The 17,214-nt window shown below is 43.6% G+C and overlaps 1 protein-coding gene across 5 annotated transcripts in view; it reads left to right on the top strand.

Annotated features, from left to right (window-relative positions):
• FHOD3 (formin homology 2 domain containing 3) overlaps positions 1–17,214 on the top strand; it is a 449,329-nt gene that overhangs the window by 334,103 nt on the left and 98,012 nt on the right. For all 5 annotated transcript variants that reach the window (XM_025886682.2, XM_025886681.2, XM_073898306.1 and 2 more), the window contains one exon: positions 3,953–4,060. In XM_025886682.2, the coding sequence (XP_025742467.1) occupies positions 3,953–4,060 (108 nt within the window). The remainder of the gene's footprint in view (positions 1–3,952; positions 4,061–17,214) is intronic.

Genomic DNA, 17,214 nt, shown 5'->3' with positions numbered 1-17,214 from the left:
CTGTCTCTCATGAATAAATAAATAAAATCTTTAAAAAAAAAGAATACTTTATAAAAAAAAGATTTATTTATTTAGAGACAGAGAGAGAGAGCGCGCGCGTGCGCACATGGTTGGGGAGGAGCAGAGGGAGAGAATCTCAAGCAGACTCCTCCCTGAGTGTGGAGCCCTACCTGGGGCTCGATCCCATGACCCATGAGATCATGACCTGAGCCAAAACCAAGAGTCAGAGGCTTAACCGACTGGGCCACCCAGGCGCCCCATACTTCCCTCAGTTTTAAATAGCCTGTCTCAAGTTTTTTGTTAGGAGTTTAAACAGTTGTAAAAGATGTAATTTGTCTATTGTATATGTGCTTTAAATTCCTTTTTGTCAAAACCTTGGGGTTTCAGATTTAAATGATTAAATTCTGGGAAACACTTGTGTATGCCTGATTGGCAAAGCCTGTTCTCAGACGAATGAGACTGAGTTTCTGTCAGAAAGTCTGACTTCACGTTTCAGTTCAAATATGCGCATATCCCTGTGACAACCACCTCACTTCTAGGATTGAGAAGCAAAACTGGACAGACTGTGAGGTATTTGGACTAATTGCTCAGCTATTTCAAAAAACCCACAGAGGGAAAAACGAATTATGCTTGTTTTATTACCATAATGTCATTTAAACACAATTCCCAGGTAGGTGGGCAGGTAGATAGGGGGAATGCGTGAGGCCTCGCTCTGAGTTTAGTCCTGGATAAAGTGGTGCCTTCTCCTTACTCAGTATTTCTTAAGGGGATTCCCTCAAGAATGAGGCTTGTGCACGCTGTTCCTTTGCCTGGCACCCTGGAGGTTTTGCCGCTCAAAGCACTGCCCCACGCTGATTTGGCCTGGGTGAGGATGTTGCTTTTTTTCCCCTCAAAGTGGAAGGCCATCCTGGAAGGGGAGGCAGGAGAGGAGAACTTGGAGACCTTAGGAGTGGCCACAGGCAGACCCATTTTAAGAAGAGAGCAGATATGGAACTCATTTCCTCTTGTTTCTAGGTTGGCTTGGTTTGCCTGCAGGAGTGTGTGGACTCCACTTTGAGCACCTTCAAACTGCAGGTTCTCTAGGAGTCTCTCGTAGGTCTCAAACTGTGGGCTTGCTGGATCTCTCCCGTGATTTTTATGGAGCGCCTCCAACACGGCTCTTAGGTCCTCCAAGAACAGTATCTATGTGCAAGTTAAGAGCTGTACATTTGCCTGGAATAAAAATAACTTGGCAACCTCATCTTCCCCAGCAGGGTGGTGGTAGCCCATGAGGGTGACTCTGGACTTTCTGCTGATGGTCTCACGGCCTCTGATGGGGCTTTCCTGGGCCCAGGTCCTTCCCACTTGGTCATCGCCACTGCTTATAGTCTTGGGGGATGGGAGTAATAGAAACACATAAATCGCTGTAATGAATATACACATAAGAGAAACTGCTTCGTGCTTGTGCATGAAGATTGCCCTAAATTTAACAATTTTTTATCTTTTGTCTGGCAGGAATTTGAATGCTGTATAAATATTGTTTGTACCTATTAATTTTCTGATGTTCACTCACTGTGGTTTTCATGGAGTCTGTACAGCTCAGTGGTTGACTGCCATTGAGCCGGTTCTAGTAGATACCAACCAGTTAGTCCGTGTAAAGCACCAAAGGAAAAACGTACGGTGAATTGAGTGAGTCATAGGAACGAGTTCATTGGGCTGAAATTGAGAAGCAAAACTGAATGGACTGTGAGGTTTTTGAATTAATTGCTTGGCCATTAGAAAAACCAAAGCAGGGGAGAATATGCATTATGCTTGTTTTTATTTCTATCAGGTCATTTAAACTCAATTTTAATAAAGTAATCCTGTTATTAAAACATTCTCCAAGATGTCCACTTTTGGTGGGAAGGGGATTGTTTCAGATGCTTGTGTGGAGTAACAAGCTGAGTGTCCAGGCGGCTGGGGGATGCAGGGCTGAAGCCTGAGCACAGGGGCCTCAGCTCCCTTAGGACTCAGAGCTCCTGATGGCAGCCTGCTTCCCTGCCCACATCACAGCGCTCTCTGCCTGCTTCTCTCCCTCCTCTCCTAAGCGTTTTTCTCCTTTCTCTGCTGCCTCCTTTCTTTGTATGGTCTTTTCACCCTTTGCTTTTCTGCCCTCTCCATGCCCTGTGGTTTGGGAGCATTCTCAAAAAGTCAAACCAACCCTCATATGGAGAAGCAGTGAACCTGTTAGACACAAAGCACATTGGGTTGTTAAAGAGAAAAGAAAAGGAATGCCCAGAAACCAAGTCCCATGAAGGTGATGCGTTAACTGAGGAGGACGGTAGAGTAAGAGTGTGTGATCTGAGTCTTCATCTGCCTGGTGGCATGCCTGAGTACTAAGCACAGTCCTGACATGTGATACCAAATACACAAGAAGAACAATAGCTAAGCAGACCAGACTTAGCAGCACAGGATAGATTTGGGGTAATATAAATATTTTATTTACCATTATAATAATGTAATTTATTAAGTCAGATGGAAAATATATCTATATTCCACTTTTTAAAATAGATGTCCAGTTTTTAATTTTTTTCTATACATAGCTTTTGATCTTTGAGAATATTTTTATACAGTTGTGATCTAACTTGGTATGAATATTATTTTCTGATGTTTTACTTCAGCCTGTATATAAACATGTTCCCTACTATCATGTACAGAATTGGCAATCATTTTTAATGGTTTTATAATATTCCATTGATAAATAATAGATTACACTTTTCAGCCATTCTTGCGTCATTCCCTACTTGGGTAATTTCCAGCTTTTCCACTATGATCTTAATAATGTTCCAGTGACTATCACCATGCATGACATTTTCAGTATGTAAGTAACCATAAGGTTATGTTAGCTTCCTAAAAGTAGGCTTACTTCTGTGAAAAGATATTCACATTTGATGTTAACTTGCTTCCCAGAATGGTTCCCATGCTGATTTCTGTTGATGGGAGCTTGGACTGGATTCACTGTGTGCAGGAAGGTCCTTGAGCCCTTATATCATAGTGACCCATGGGATCCCACACACCCAAATACAGGATCCCCAACCAGTTTAGGGAAAGGAGTCAGCCCTGCCTTGTGGCTGAGTTGGTTGAGAGGCAGAGCTCTTTGAATCTCATTGTAACTAATCATGAGTGTCTGCTCCGCAACTCTCCTTCCTCCGCCACAAGGGCTTCAGGGGATTATTTGTTTTCTGGGAAAACACTGAGCGATACTAGCTAAATGCAAACTGCTAAAGGACAGCTATTCGGAAAAACAGAAAGAAAGCTCTAGAACTTTACAAATCCTGAAACTTGTGACAGATGACTGGGAAATGATAAAGGATCATTTAGACCCAGTGACTGTACTCTTGGTTCAAAAGAAATACTGGTTGAAAACGTGAATACATGTACCTCTGGTCAGCAGATCAGTCCAGAAATTCTGAGGACATTTTCTCTTTGGTCATTGGGCACGTGACAAGATGACATTTAATGAATGGCATTGATTTGGAAATACCTAAAGCAGAATTTTTTAAAAAGACATTTGTTTAGCTTATCATTTGGTATCTTCTACAGATCTTTGATGGATTTAACATTAGTTGTAGCACCATGAGAGGCATGAAGAATCTTCATATTTTCAAATGAAAGTAATTTGGACTTTTTGTTAGCAAAGAATTTTAACATACATTTAACAAGGAAATATGAGGGTTTTACTTCAACCCTTTGTCATAAATCCTGCTGCCTAACAGTGTTGGCCTTGAGAAACCTCTCTAAATGAGAAGTAATCAAAACAAAGCAGTTAGTAAATCTCTTTAAGTTAGGATAATCACTAACGGTATTAGCATTTCCAAGCCTGATTTTCTTGCAAAAATTAAGATAGTTTGCTAAATGTTATTCATTTACTGGCTTGTACTCATCTCTCTGTCCTTCCACCCTCTTCCCCACCTTAAACTTCTGCACTGTTTAGATACAGCAGCCTTGGCAACACCTCTCATCACTCAAGACCTTCTGGATCTGCTGTGCCCGCCACCCCCACGCCATCTCTCTCACCCCCAGAGGAAGCCAGGCTGGAAAGGTGGGTTTTATAAGAAGCATGCTGAGCGCTTCACTGTCCTCCAGGGAAGGAAATCAGTTTAAGAGTGACTAAAGGAAAAGTATAAATAAAAAGCATAATCTGAGGTATTTTCCTTTACATTATGTAGTCCAGACGCAAGAATATCTTCTCTTTGATACTATCTACAAAGTAAATATTATATTAGAGGTAATATTTGTTACTATTGTCTCATCTCCTTATAAACTTTCCATAGAAAGTATAAAAATTTTTCCCAAATACATAAACGTGAATGCTTTGATTGACCTATGACAAACCAGTCTAGATTTTGTGTAAGGTCTGCATTTTGTCCTATAAACATCAGTTTTTGCCTTTGAATGATTAATTCCATATAAATCAGGGGGTAGCGGGCCCATTAAGGTCAATACCCTAATATAATTAGTCCAGGACCTACCAGAAGAGAAAAGAATTGCACGGGTCCATGGAAGGAATGTAACTTGGCAAGAGTATTAGACCACTAGAAATTAACTAATTATTACTTCTGGAAACCAGTGATTGCACAAGGATGTGTTTACAAGGAAAAGGTAAGACGTGTAATTTTAGAACAATTAAAAACAGTTACCCTTTTATGGCAAGAGTGCTGAGTTAGAGAAGACTGGCCAGGTTTCCAACATAATCACTGGGAAGTTATTTAATCCCTGAAGGTGAAATACCACTTATGCCAACTCTTACCTTAGAGGGTGGTTTTGATGAGCCAATGAAAAGGTACCCATGAAAGCACTGTGTGAATCCCACCATGTGGGTCCAGTGCGAAGTGACAATATGTCATAAGATAGAACATCCAGCGGCTCATGATCTATCAGAAATCTAGACCGGAGCAATTCACAGAGATAATTTGCCTCAAATCACGAATGTAAAACAAACTCAACGTGTATTCCATACTTTGATCATCTTCTGCATATTCTGAAGTGTGTTTTGTCGAGCGTGGCTGGTGATTCGAGGTTTGGCTGAGATGGAGAGCAGGCAAGACCTTACAGCCCCAGGAAGGGGGGCTGTCCAATAAGCTTTATCTCACCACCCATCACATTAATCTCCAAGGGGCATATAAGCTCCATGTTGTCAAAATCTCAGGTTCCACAGCCCAGCATGGCTCTGGGCTGGGCATAGTTAGGTTTTGGCAGTAAGATAATAAGTTGATTACCTTGAAGACTCTGTCCTTCACCCTTGGGTACCTCTTCTTAGGATCAGCTGAGATCACTTCTGGTCCCACAGAGGTCACCAATGAAGAGGATCCTTGTTGTAAGGGATGTGAGTTTTGGGGGCCAAAGTCAGGAATATTAGAGTTTTACTGATATTACATCTCACATCTTGTACCTGCTAGGTGGACAGCAACTTGGGGACAAGAAGCAGGTCCCATTCTTTGCTGTGTGCCCCATAGTACCCGAGGCCTGGCTTTGGCAGCACTGGCAGTAAACACTAGTTGAAGGATTAGGTGAATTACCCACTTATTGGTTATTACCCACACCCACAGTGTGGAGGTCCCTGAAGGTGACAAGTTATAAGGATGGGAAGTTTGCAGGTTTCCAAAGCCCTGGGCTTTGTGGGAAATTGCCCCTAGGTCCTAAAGAGGAAGCCCCAGCCTCTGCCTCCTTCTCATCCCCTGGAAGCCCAGTTCCAGGTTTGAGCTGTGGAGCCCTCTGGAAAGACTCCTGCTCTTGTCTCCTTCCCTGCTCCATCTGGCTGAGTGTCTCTCGGGGCCCGGGTGGGGTGGGGTGGGGATGAGGATTAAAAGAGGAAGGGTGGGGCTGGATCCTAGGGTGTCTGGGGAGGAGGCTAGTCTTCATCCTGAGACCTGAGGAGCTGTTAGGCTTTTGAAGCAGCTGGTGAAGTGCTCTAACACATCCATAAATGGAGTCAGTGGGTTGAGGCCACAGGGACAGGGGCTGCCAGAAGCTGCATCTGAGTCCGAGAGAGTTGACCATGCCCAGGAAGGGCAGTGGCCGTGGGGCTTGAGAGGAGCAATGGGTTTGGGCAGACTTGGAGGAGGGTGGGAGCAGGTGTAGCAGAATGAGTGAGGGTTCAGGCTTGCTCGAACATGAGGGTGTTAGAAACTAGGAACTGAGACAGAAGTTACTGGAAGAAAAGGAAATTGAAGGTGGAGATGTTCAGCCTGGGGCATGCAAGGCACGAGGAGTCTGTATGACACCCAGAGAGATGTTGGGGGGCCCCAGGGAGGTGGACTCAGTGGTCCTTGGCTTGAAGAAGGTACTGGCATGAAATCCCTCCAGGCAGCCTGCTGAGACCTGGTGACCAGAGAAACCAGTAATGGAGGCCTTTCCTCTCCTAAGTGGTCTTTTCTCTCTTACAGCGTTCTCTGTCACAGAAAGTTCTTTACCTGCACCATCTACTCTATCCACTAGCAAGTAAAGCTTCAGAGGGTTTATTACTTCCTTTACATTTCCATGTTTTTTTTTTTTTCCTCAACTGTCACTGTCTATGGCTTTGCAAAACCATATGATGAATCATTTGAAACATCAGATGTGGTGTTTCATTAAGACCAGCAAGGCCCCAGGCCTGGCTGTGCCACCATGTTTTACTCTTACTTAGCTGGCTTATATCGGTGACTGTAAAAAAAAGAAAAATAAGGAGGGCCCCCAACTCCAACTCATATTTGTATACCATCACCCAAATGTACAATGTCAGTTGTATGTATTATATAGTTTAATGCAGCTTAATTTTTTTCTTTTTCATTTTTGACTGCTGGATTATTTGGATGTCCCTCATAATCTGTGTTCACATTTATGACCATTTCCTGCCCTATTAAGGTATATGATTGTTTTTACTGAGGTAGATACTTTAGTAGAATTTGTAAGGTTGTTGAGATGTTTTATATACCCATAATTATTGAAACCAAAGCGAAAAACTCAGGAAAAATGTTGAAGTATTATGAACAATAGTTGGATTTTTGCAGTGAGAAACCACATCTTCGGTTAACACACTCCTGACGAATAAACAGCTTGTCAGGGTCCTGTGCAGTACTGGAAAGATCTAGAACTCTATTCCCTTGATTTGGAAATAAGACTCCTTTCCCTGAAGTCCTAGGAGAATCAGGCCAACTAAAACACCCCTTCAGGCAGGTCGGGCCACTTAGAACAGGCCCAAATACCACCAGGCATCATTGTGAGCCTAGAGTTTTCCATATTTTTCCCAAGCATACTAGTATATTGGACATTCATCAAATTTGGAATGATAAATTGACCTAGAAAGGAAGAACTGAAGAAACAATATCCAGAGTTAAGTCAAGGCAAGGGTATTAAAATGAATCCATCTCCACATCTCCTATTATAGCTTCATTTATAGAACTCTCTTTCAGAAACAGTGTAACATTAATTTACATGAAATTGGAAGTTGAGTTGTGCCAAAACAAAAGAAAATAAGAAAACCAGAACTATTTGCGAAGGCCCTCAGGGATACAAGATGCAACTGTTTAAGGAAAGCAGACTTTCTAAGTGCTTCAATTTTGAAAATGTGCTTTTTGAATGGGAACGTTCTAAATATTTTTAGAAGAAAAAATTGCAAGAATATTTGAACCATTCATGTTGAGTATTCAAATGAGACAAGCAAACAATAACTATGCCACAGCAAGTGTGTCTGGGAAGGTGGGAAGGGCAGAGCGCATTCTCTTTCCATCCCTGCAGTGACATCTCCATCTTGTGGGCCTTTTCAGAAATGGCCAGGCGCTTGTTTGGTGTGGTGACTGCAGTTACTGGGTGATTGTGAGGGGGTCGGAAGTCTAGTGCCTGTGCCTGAAGGTACTTTGAGGCCATCAGTCTTGGCGCTTGGCCTGGGGAGTACGCTGATAATGAGGCCCAGCTTATACCACGAAAGGGGGCATTAGGTAAACACACTGAGGGCTCAGTGGGAGCACACTGGAAGAACCCCAGGCCTAGATTTCAGGGGGTCAGGGGGGACTTCTCTGAACCCCCGTTGAGCTGAAACCTGAAGGATCAGTATGTGCCTTAAGCAATGATTGTGTTCTCTCTTCCAGTTAACAACAGTACCATTGGTTACTAGAAATGACAATCACCTGCCTGTTTTATAGATTCCTATCAAGAGCCTTTAGAAAAGTTTGGGAATTGTCTGCCCCGTATAGTTGTCCCAGCAGAGCTTTTCCTAATTCCTGGATGACAGTAAACCCACATATAAGTCATGGCACCTCCATTGAGAGTAATAATGGATAATAAGGGATGAGTAAAGGATGCAACTTTAAATTTTAGTTTTATATGGGCTTGACATGTACACCACATAGCATTTAAAAGGTGTGAAGGGCTGTTCAGTGAAAGTGAACCCTCTCCCCAGAAGCGGCTACTCCTGGCAGTTTCTTAGCTATGCTTCCAGAGATGAGCTCGCTTCGGCAGCACATGTGCTTTGCTTCCAGAGATATTTGATGTTCACAGAAGCGTAGACATGTTTAATAATCTTTACACAAAGAGTAATACACTGTACAAACTGTTCTGCATTCTGCTTTTTCACTTTAAACATGTACCACAGTACTTATAATTGTTGCATTCTTTTTAATGACTGCATCCTTCTTTCCTCTCTTCATATATCCAATTCCATGTTGCTGGGCCCCAGTGTTTTGCTGTGACCAGTGACACTGCAGTATAATCCGTACCCAAGTGTCATGTTGCATATGTGTGGTTATCCATAGGGTAAGTTCCTAGAAATAGATTTGGTGAGTCGGTTGTTGATGCATTTTAAATTTTGTCAAATTGCTCTTCATGAAGATTGTACCTGTTTTGATTGTCAACCATAGTGTGTGATAGAGCGTGTTTGCCCGTCCCCCTGCAAAAGGACCATTCAACTTCTCAACCTTTGCTTACCTGGTAGTGAAGAGTTATATGTCAGTAAAAATTTAAATTTGCGCTTCTCTTACCGTGAGTGTGATTGAGTGTGTTTTCGTATGTCCACAAGCCTTTAATATTTCCTTTTCTGGGAATGTTTGGTTCATGGTCACTGAGTTCTTACCCAAGTGTAGGGGTTATTTATGGACTGTGATAAGAACAGCAATTATTTTCCTCAATCATTGGTCTTTTTACTTCATTTCTGGTATTTTTGCCATGCAGAAAAATTTAAATTTTATGAGTTAAAAGTATTAATCTTTCTTGTCTTCTGGTTTTGTGTTCCTCATGAGGCAAACCTTTTCTCCCATGCTTGCTTCCAGAATTTCGAGCTACAATTTTCACATTGAAATATTTTATCTATCTGGAAGTTATTTTGGCACATAGCATGAGGCAGAGATCCACCTTAAATGTTTTCACTTGTTTGCATACCATTTAGTGAATAATCCATCATTTCCCTACCAATTTGTCGTACACCGACAGGAACACAGATTCAAGCATGGGTCTGTGTTCAAACTGTTCCCTTAGGAGTATCTCCCATCTCCTGCCTTCTCTGAGGCTGTCAGGAGCTCTCCTTCCTCCCAGTTCTTGTCTTTACCATTCAGTCAGTTGTCTTTGGAGTAGGACTGTATCATGGGCTACCTTGAAACGGTCCCATTATTTTTGTCATCTGCTGTTGTGCAGTTTTTTTATAGTGATTGACATATGGAATAGAGAACGAGGGGTATTTGGGGAGCCTGCGACAGAGCAGCAAGGACCAGGAGAATGGGAGCCTGCTGTGTTGAGCAGTGACTTCTCCCAAGTTAAGCTCCCCCTTGTGGGATCTCACTTCCTGTGACCCCCTTCAACACCTGTCTCCACCACTGGTGTGGTAATTTCTTCCTCAGAATGAAGATGTCTGTTTCCATGCATTTCCTGCGTGTTTTCAGGTACTTTAGCTCTTGTATTTATTACGTGATGGGCAGACCTTTTGACTGTTGCCCTGAGTGTAACTTGCTGATACCTCTGTCTTCCTCATCCTGATCTCCTCCTCCCCGCGGGCTTTCTGTTCAGCATGGATCTGCATGCTTGTGTCCTCTTGTTCTGGTCAGCTTTGGCTTTTGTCATTTCTTGCCTCTTCACTAGTACCTACATGTGCCTTGAGGTTTTGCTTGTTTGGTCTTCAAACCACTGCCTTCTCCAAATATATGATTCGTGTGTTTTTCTGGATCTCAAATACTTGCTGGCTATGTTCCACCCCTTGATCTATACGGTACTTTGTTAAAAATTGTGTTAGTGGAGTCAAGAGCCCCACTGTCCATTGGGGCCTTAGTTAAAGGTTTTTTTTTTCTTTAATTTTAAATTTAAATTGGTCAAAGTAGAATTCTTTAAAAGATTTTATTTCTCAGAAAGAGAGAACATAACCAGGGGGAGCTGCAGGCAGAGAGAGAAGCAGGCTCCCCGCTGAGCAGGGAGCCTGATGCAGGGCTCAATCCCAGGACCCTGGGATCATGACCTGAGCCCAAGGCAGACATTTAAGCAACCGAGCCACCCAGGCAGCCCGTCAAAGTAGATTAAAAAAATAAATAAATAAACCTTGAACATCACTGAGAAAATCCTGAATAGTATATAAAATAGGATAAAAGGCATTGCCTTACTATGTGATCCACAATCAATGGCACCCAGTCCATAACTGCCAGTAGGAAATAAAAGGTACCAGTGTGGACTGAGTCCCTACCATTCGAAGAAGTTGTGTTCTCCTTTTACCATGTAGACTTCCTTCTCACCTGCCGCTAATTCCTGATCCCTGTCTTGTTACCCTGAGTTCCTGTAAGGCTCAGTGTGGTCCTGATTAATCGACTGTGTTACACCCAAAGCGCAGGAGGGGAGAAGCGCCGGTGCGTTGGCCAAGTGAGTTTGCAGTAGGTCTGGCTCCCTTATGGCAGCTTCATGCGGTGACTCCGGGTGTTGGGGGACCATCAGCCCTCTGTCCTGCAGGAGGACTCCGAATCCTAAATAGACTTTAGAGACTCTTTCTCCCTCGTGTGTTTTGGAGCCGACTCCTCACCATTCCTACCACCAGAGATTTAGTTCAAGATCTGTGTCATGCCTGGACTAGCTATTGAGTGATCAGTGTCCTTCTGAAATGTAGATCTGAGCAGGTGACTTTTCCTGCTTAGAAACTTCGAATGACTCCCACTGCCTATCAGTGAAGCCCAGCCTGATTAACATCACCAATAGGATCTCTCACATTTGGGTCCTGCATGCACCTCCCAGCTTCATCAGCCATCATGTCCCCCATCCTCACTGTACTTTACCCCCATGGAGATGCCATGAGCATACCAGGCTCCCCTGAGGCCCCTTCCGCCAAATTTGCTCTGTTCTTTGACTAGCCTCTCCTTTATTCATTCACTTGATTTCTTCTTGGCCTCCGAAAGCCATGTAGATGACATCTGTCCTATAAAACTCCTCTGACTTCCTCAGACAGAATGAACTGTAACGTCTTTGTGGATTCACACACCTCTATTTCAGCTCTCGGCCCTTCGAGTCATTATGCGTTTACCCTTTTGTTTCAAAAATTGGGTTCACAAATCTGCAGTGGTCTGTGGTAGTGGACTTGGGTCCCACAAAGCCATGGGATCAAGATGGTTAACTTTCCTAGACTGGCCATTTTATTATAAGATTTGGAGAAAATCATTAAGACAAGCAGGACGATGTGCTATAGGATCCATGTTCACATGACTTCTAAAGAGACCGTTTTTCTTTTTGCAAGGCAAAAAGCACTCTGTGCTGATCTCGCGTTCCTTGCCTTCTCCTGTAGGACAACTGCTTCTTCTTCGCTGCTGTTAGGCAGAGCCATTTCTGTGTCTCCCACGTGAGAGTCCCCAGCCTCCTGTTCGCTGCCCTGCCCCAAACCTCTTTGTCAAATAAACAGGTGCACAGATGCCTGGCCAGGTTTAATCTCACAGAATCCTGTTTTCTTCCTTTGGAAAGTGGGATTAGAATAGATTTTTTTTAATTACACAGTTCTCTCATCCTTGTTTCTATAAAAGGTAATCATAGCAACCTTCAAGGATACGTATCGTAATTCTGTTGGGAAGTGAGAACAGTGTGTGTAACAGAGTTAGGTGAGATCTCTGACAAGGAAATGCAAATACCACTCCTCAGAACAGCTGTGCCCACAGAGCAGCAGACTGTTACCCCGTGCTGTGCACCGAGTCCCTGTGCCATCCCCCTTCTGTGCACCTGCTCCTAGTGGGTCAGCCCCTGATGAGCTGGTTTCTGGTTATCATTGGCCACCGTGGTTTTACACTAGCATTGTACAAAAATTACAGAGTGAAAAAGGGTAAGAATGAGGGAGAGATTGCTCACTCTGAAAATGTCCTCCTGGGTCCCTTGTCCCATTTCCCCCCACCGCTTCCCACAAACCCCAGCCATAAGTAAATAAGCATTACTATTAGAATGGGAGAGACTGAGTTTCTTCCTGGGTTGATTTGAGAAAGAGTATGTGTGTGTAGACAGATAGCAAGATATATAGATAGACCCTCCCCCCACCCTTTCTCACTCTCTAATCTTTGTACGGTGCCAGTACAAAACCAAAGTAGCCAGTAACAACCGGAAACCTAGCCACTGGGGGCTGCACATGCTCATACACATGTATAATGACCCTTCTATTTCATTCAGTAAGTATTTATTCAGTGCTCATGATGTGCCCCCCCCCCCATGCCGGCATGGGAATCCAGCATTGATTTAATCAGAACCTGCTCCTGGCTTCACTGGGCTCACACTCTAGTGGCAGAAACAGATGATAAGCAAACCATCAGCAAATAGAGAGTTTCCATTGCAGTAAATTTTGTGAAGAAAATGAAATTTCATAGAAGAGCTTAGAGGCCATCAAAGTGGAGAGCCTAGCATAGGTGCTCAGTCCTCGTGAGGGACACCTCTGGTAAGAGGTCTGGGAAACTGACTCACCAGTGTAAGACCTGCTGCATTTTATCCCTAGGCTTGCCAGCTCTCATGATGAGGCGAGCAAGCCCATTTAAATGAGGAAAATTAAAAAAAAAAAAAAAAAAGAGTGAGTCCACGTCTGTCTTCAAAACAGATCCTGAGCTAGAGAACTATGTTTGGAAGAGATTTGGTGTTTAGAGAAGGGGTAAGCATGCATGGGAGGTATAAGTTGGCCTGGAGAGGAGAGGAAGATAGAAGACGGGGAGGATGGACCTCTGTCTGGGCCCGCAAGGCCAGGAAGCCATGATGCAAGAGGTTCTGGTGGCTATCCATGTTTTGGAAGCTGCAGGAAGAGTTTAATTATGAAGCCACATTGGGTTGGTCCTGGAGCTGTGACGGGAAGACTGGCCTCCCGGCTGGCGGACTCATTTGATCTTGGACAGGAGGGTGGAAAGTAAGAACGAACTGGCAAGAACTGCTATGAGCCTGGGGTCAGGGCCTGAAGAAGGAGCCAGAGGACAGGTCGAAGCCTGACGCCAGCTAGGCCTGGAGGAACGGCCTCATGGCCTGCCGGTGAGTGAGCACAGTCACGTGAGGCTGCACATGAGGCCAGTCTCCATGGCATGCTGCACGAGCTCTTCTCTTCCCCGCTCTGTCTGGAAAGCTCAGACCTGTTGAAGCAGCGTGGGACAGGCTGGAGAAGGGAAAGCAAAAGGAAGCCTTAAACCCATGTCCCCGTCTTTGATAGCAGAGGTCTCCGGGATTGTAGCAGTGATGATAGAGAAAGGTTGCCTGTTTCTTGGGGCTGCCTCTGGGGTTTGCTCATTTCATCTTGAGAGCTGAGATGTAGCCCTGAAGTATGAAAGAAGATTCAGACATTTCCTCACTTCAGGGCAAGCAGACGCCTTTTATAGCGAGGCATCACCCAGAGTTATCTCTTCTCCTGTGATCCTTAGATCAGGTGACCCCCAACTTCACAGCCAGGCTGTGAAGACAACCTCACTGTTGTGCATTGTCAAATTGCCATTTTATTACTATTCTTTGACCTCTGTATCTTCATATTAAATTATCTACTTGTGAATTAAGTGATTTCTTTTTTTTTTTTAAGATTTTATTTATTTATTTGACAGAGAGGGACATAGTGAGAGAGGGAACACAAGCAGCGGGAGTGGGGAGAGGGAGATGCAGGTTTCCCGTGGAGCAGGGAGCCCGATGTGGGGCTCGATCCCAGGACCCTGGGATCATGACCTGAGCCAAAGGCAGATGCCCAACGACTGAGCCACCCAGGTGCCCCTCTTCTTTTTTTTTTTTTTTTTTTTAAAGATTTTATTTATTTACTTGACAGAGAGAGCGAGAGAACACAAGCAGGGGGAGCAGTAGAAGGAGAGGGAGAAGCAGGCTTTCCGCTGAGCAAGGAACCCGGTGCGGGGCTCAAATCATGACCTGAGCCGAAGGCAGACGCTTAACCGTCTGAGCCACCCAGGCACCCCTTAAGTGATCATTTCAAACATCAGATAATTTGTGACCTTAGTTTGACTTCTGTGCCTGTATCACCAGAGATCATTTTTTTTAATAAAAAATGTTGAAGATCTGCTGCTTTACAAATAAGACTTTTACTTAACTCCAACTTACCAAAAGAAGTGTGTGTGTTTAAATAGCTTATGCAGTATAATTGACATAAAAAAGTTGAGCAGAAGTGTCGACGTACATATGTGTGGGTGAAACAGTGCCGGCAGATCTTCGTCAGCCCGGACCCTGTCTCATGCCCTTCTGTGCTTATAGCTGCCGCTTCCCATCCCAAGCAACCGCGGGTCTGCTTTCTGTCATTGTAGATTAGTTTACATTTTTTAGAGTTTTATATAAATGTAATCACACTGTGTGGACTCTTAGGGAGGGGTTGACGTCTTTCAATTAACATAACCGTTTTAAAATCCAGTCATTGTGTTGTACGTTTAAAGACTTCATTCCTTTTTATTGCTGACTAGTACTCCGTTGTAGAAATAGACCACAGTTTATCTGTGGACCTGTCGATGGACATTTGAGTTGTTTCCAAACGTTGGCTATGAGCATTTGTTTGCAAGTCTTGGTATGGGAATGTGCTTTCATTTCTCTTGCTGAAATACCTACAAATGAAATAGCTGAGTCATATGGTAGGTGCATGTTTAGCTTTTTAAGAAATTGCCAAGCTGTATTCCAAAATGGTTGTACACCGGAGTACTGCTGGCCTCATAAAATGAGATGAAATGTATTCCTTCCTCTTGAACTTTCTCTAAGACATTGGTCAACACTGGTGGTCTGGCCTATCAGACTTGTTTATATACCCAGCTCTGCTGTATCCCAAATGGGACTCCTCTGGCCTCCGTTTCCTCATCTATAAAGGGGACAATAATGGAACTTTGTGCAAGAGGTCGTAGGGTTTAAAGAATCATTTCACATAAAATAATTGCCACACGGTATTATTGTCTCCATAAATGGTAACTCTTATTATCAACCACATTTCAGTGAAATGGAGTTCCTGTTTCAGACATCCTGGCGAGGGAGGCTTTAACCAGATGTGTTTCTGGGGCAGCCCCTGGGACCTGGTATGGCCAAGATTAAATATTGCAATTCTTCTCCCTCAGAGTATATCATCCACTCTGTTGCAAAATCTCTGGCTCTGCTCCACCTGCATTCTTAGGTGGCTTCACTCGGTTGCAGTTGCCTCGGGTGTAACTTACGTGACTTCAGCTTTCCAGCTGTGTTCTGGGGTGGCTCGCCGTCCCGGTGACTCACCCGGCTGGAAGTCGCGGCAGGAAGTTTCGGATCAGATCCCCAGCCCACTCCCGCCTCTCAGCCTGGGAACTGCCAGGGTCCTATTCCAGATCTAGCCTTGGGGATGGCGGCTTAGCTTTCCCACCACATTTAGAGATTATAGGCTCCCCACATAAACTGAGATGTGTCATGTACCTGTTATGGCCCAGATGCTGTTCTAAGCAAATGCCTACCTAAACTCTCATGTTAACCTTACAGTGCTTCATGAGTTGCTAGTAGTATTACCACCATTTTACAAACAAGTAAACTAGGCTCACAGGTGTTCAATGATGGGCCATGTTCAGGTTTTCTCTAAGCCTTGTGCTCATTCCTTTTTGCCATAGCTGGCCCTCAGACCGGCCAAGATTAAACATCACAGCAACTTCCAATCACTGTAGGTATTTTTCCTGGAAAACTTAATATGAAAGATAAAAATCTGTTAAAGATGCCTTTATAAGGAGAAGAACTTACCGTGCTAGCCTGAATTTTGGCATTTGGGTGTTTGTTTTTTGTTTTTTAAGGATGATTTGGGATATTCCCCTTTGGTTTGAATGCAGTCCAGCATTGATATTAATAGGTTGAGCCCATTTCCAGAAACAGGATTTATAGGACCACAGTTTATGTTCTCACATGTTGGACTTATCCAGGAGACCTAGGGAGGTCTTTATTAATTTATTAATATTATGTTTATAGTCTTTTGTTTCCAGTATGACCAAAGTGGCTAATATGCATCTAGGACACAAAAGCTCATTGTGGGGAGGAGGGGTCTTTTAATTCTCACTTCCTGCTACAGGAATCTGTGTTAGGGTGCTCAAGAGAATGGATCTTGAGTTGTTCAAGGCATTTTGTTTCATTTCCAGAAAAGAGGAACCATTCTGCATTGCTTTGAGTTAACAGCTCACATTTTGGTTCTTTCCGAACTGAACTTATTAAGGAAGGAGACTTCACGTATTATTAATGCTGCCTGACAAAGCGTTTGCTGTGTTCTGACCAGAGAGTCAATATGAGAGCTTCCTACAAGGTCCAAGTGGGCAGGAGCACAATCTGCAGGAAGGAATGGCCTATCCATTTGACTAAACTGGACCCTCCTTAACTTTCTCAAGTTCTAATACTACTTTAATTAATTAATTTAATTAACAGGTTCTAATATTCATAGTTTATATAAGGAAATGATGTTATGTACCATATAGAGAAGCTTCACTGTGGCTTCATTAGCATAGCCATTAATGGCCCATCATTAAGTTATATATTAAGTTTTTCCTAAAATAAGCAGAAACATTTAGAAGAAAAAACTAAAGTCAGAAGTGTAAGGCGAATGGCAAGGTCCTTATCTTGCTCTTCACCCAAGAACACAGACCACCAAGTTTGCTCCTGTCTCTTACCTCTGAAAAGAGATCTCAGAAGGTAAAGCTGCTAGGGCTTAAAGAGACTACCACACAGGGCAGGCTGGGAAGCTGTGCTGGATTCAAATCCCCCATATAGGGGAGAAACAGTCCCTAAAATAATTCTCCTGTGTAAAGTATGTTATTTTTTGTTTTAAAATTCTGGAACTAGGGGCAC

The sequence above is a fragment of the Callorhinus ursinus genome, unplaced genomic scaffold (assembly GCF_003265705.2).
Source record: "Callorhinus ursinus isolate GAN/ISIS: 27379988/994484 unplaced genomic scaffold, GSC_fseal_2.0 scaffold11, whole genome shotgun sequence".
Classification (NCBI taxonomy): domain Eukaryota; kingdom Metazoa; phylum Chordata; class Mammalia; order Carnivora; family Otariidae; genus Callorhinus; species Callorhinus ursinus.
This window is presented reverse-complemented; position numbering and strand designations above follow the sequence as displayed.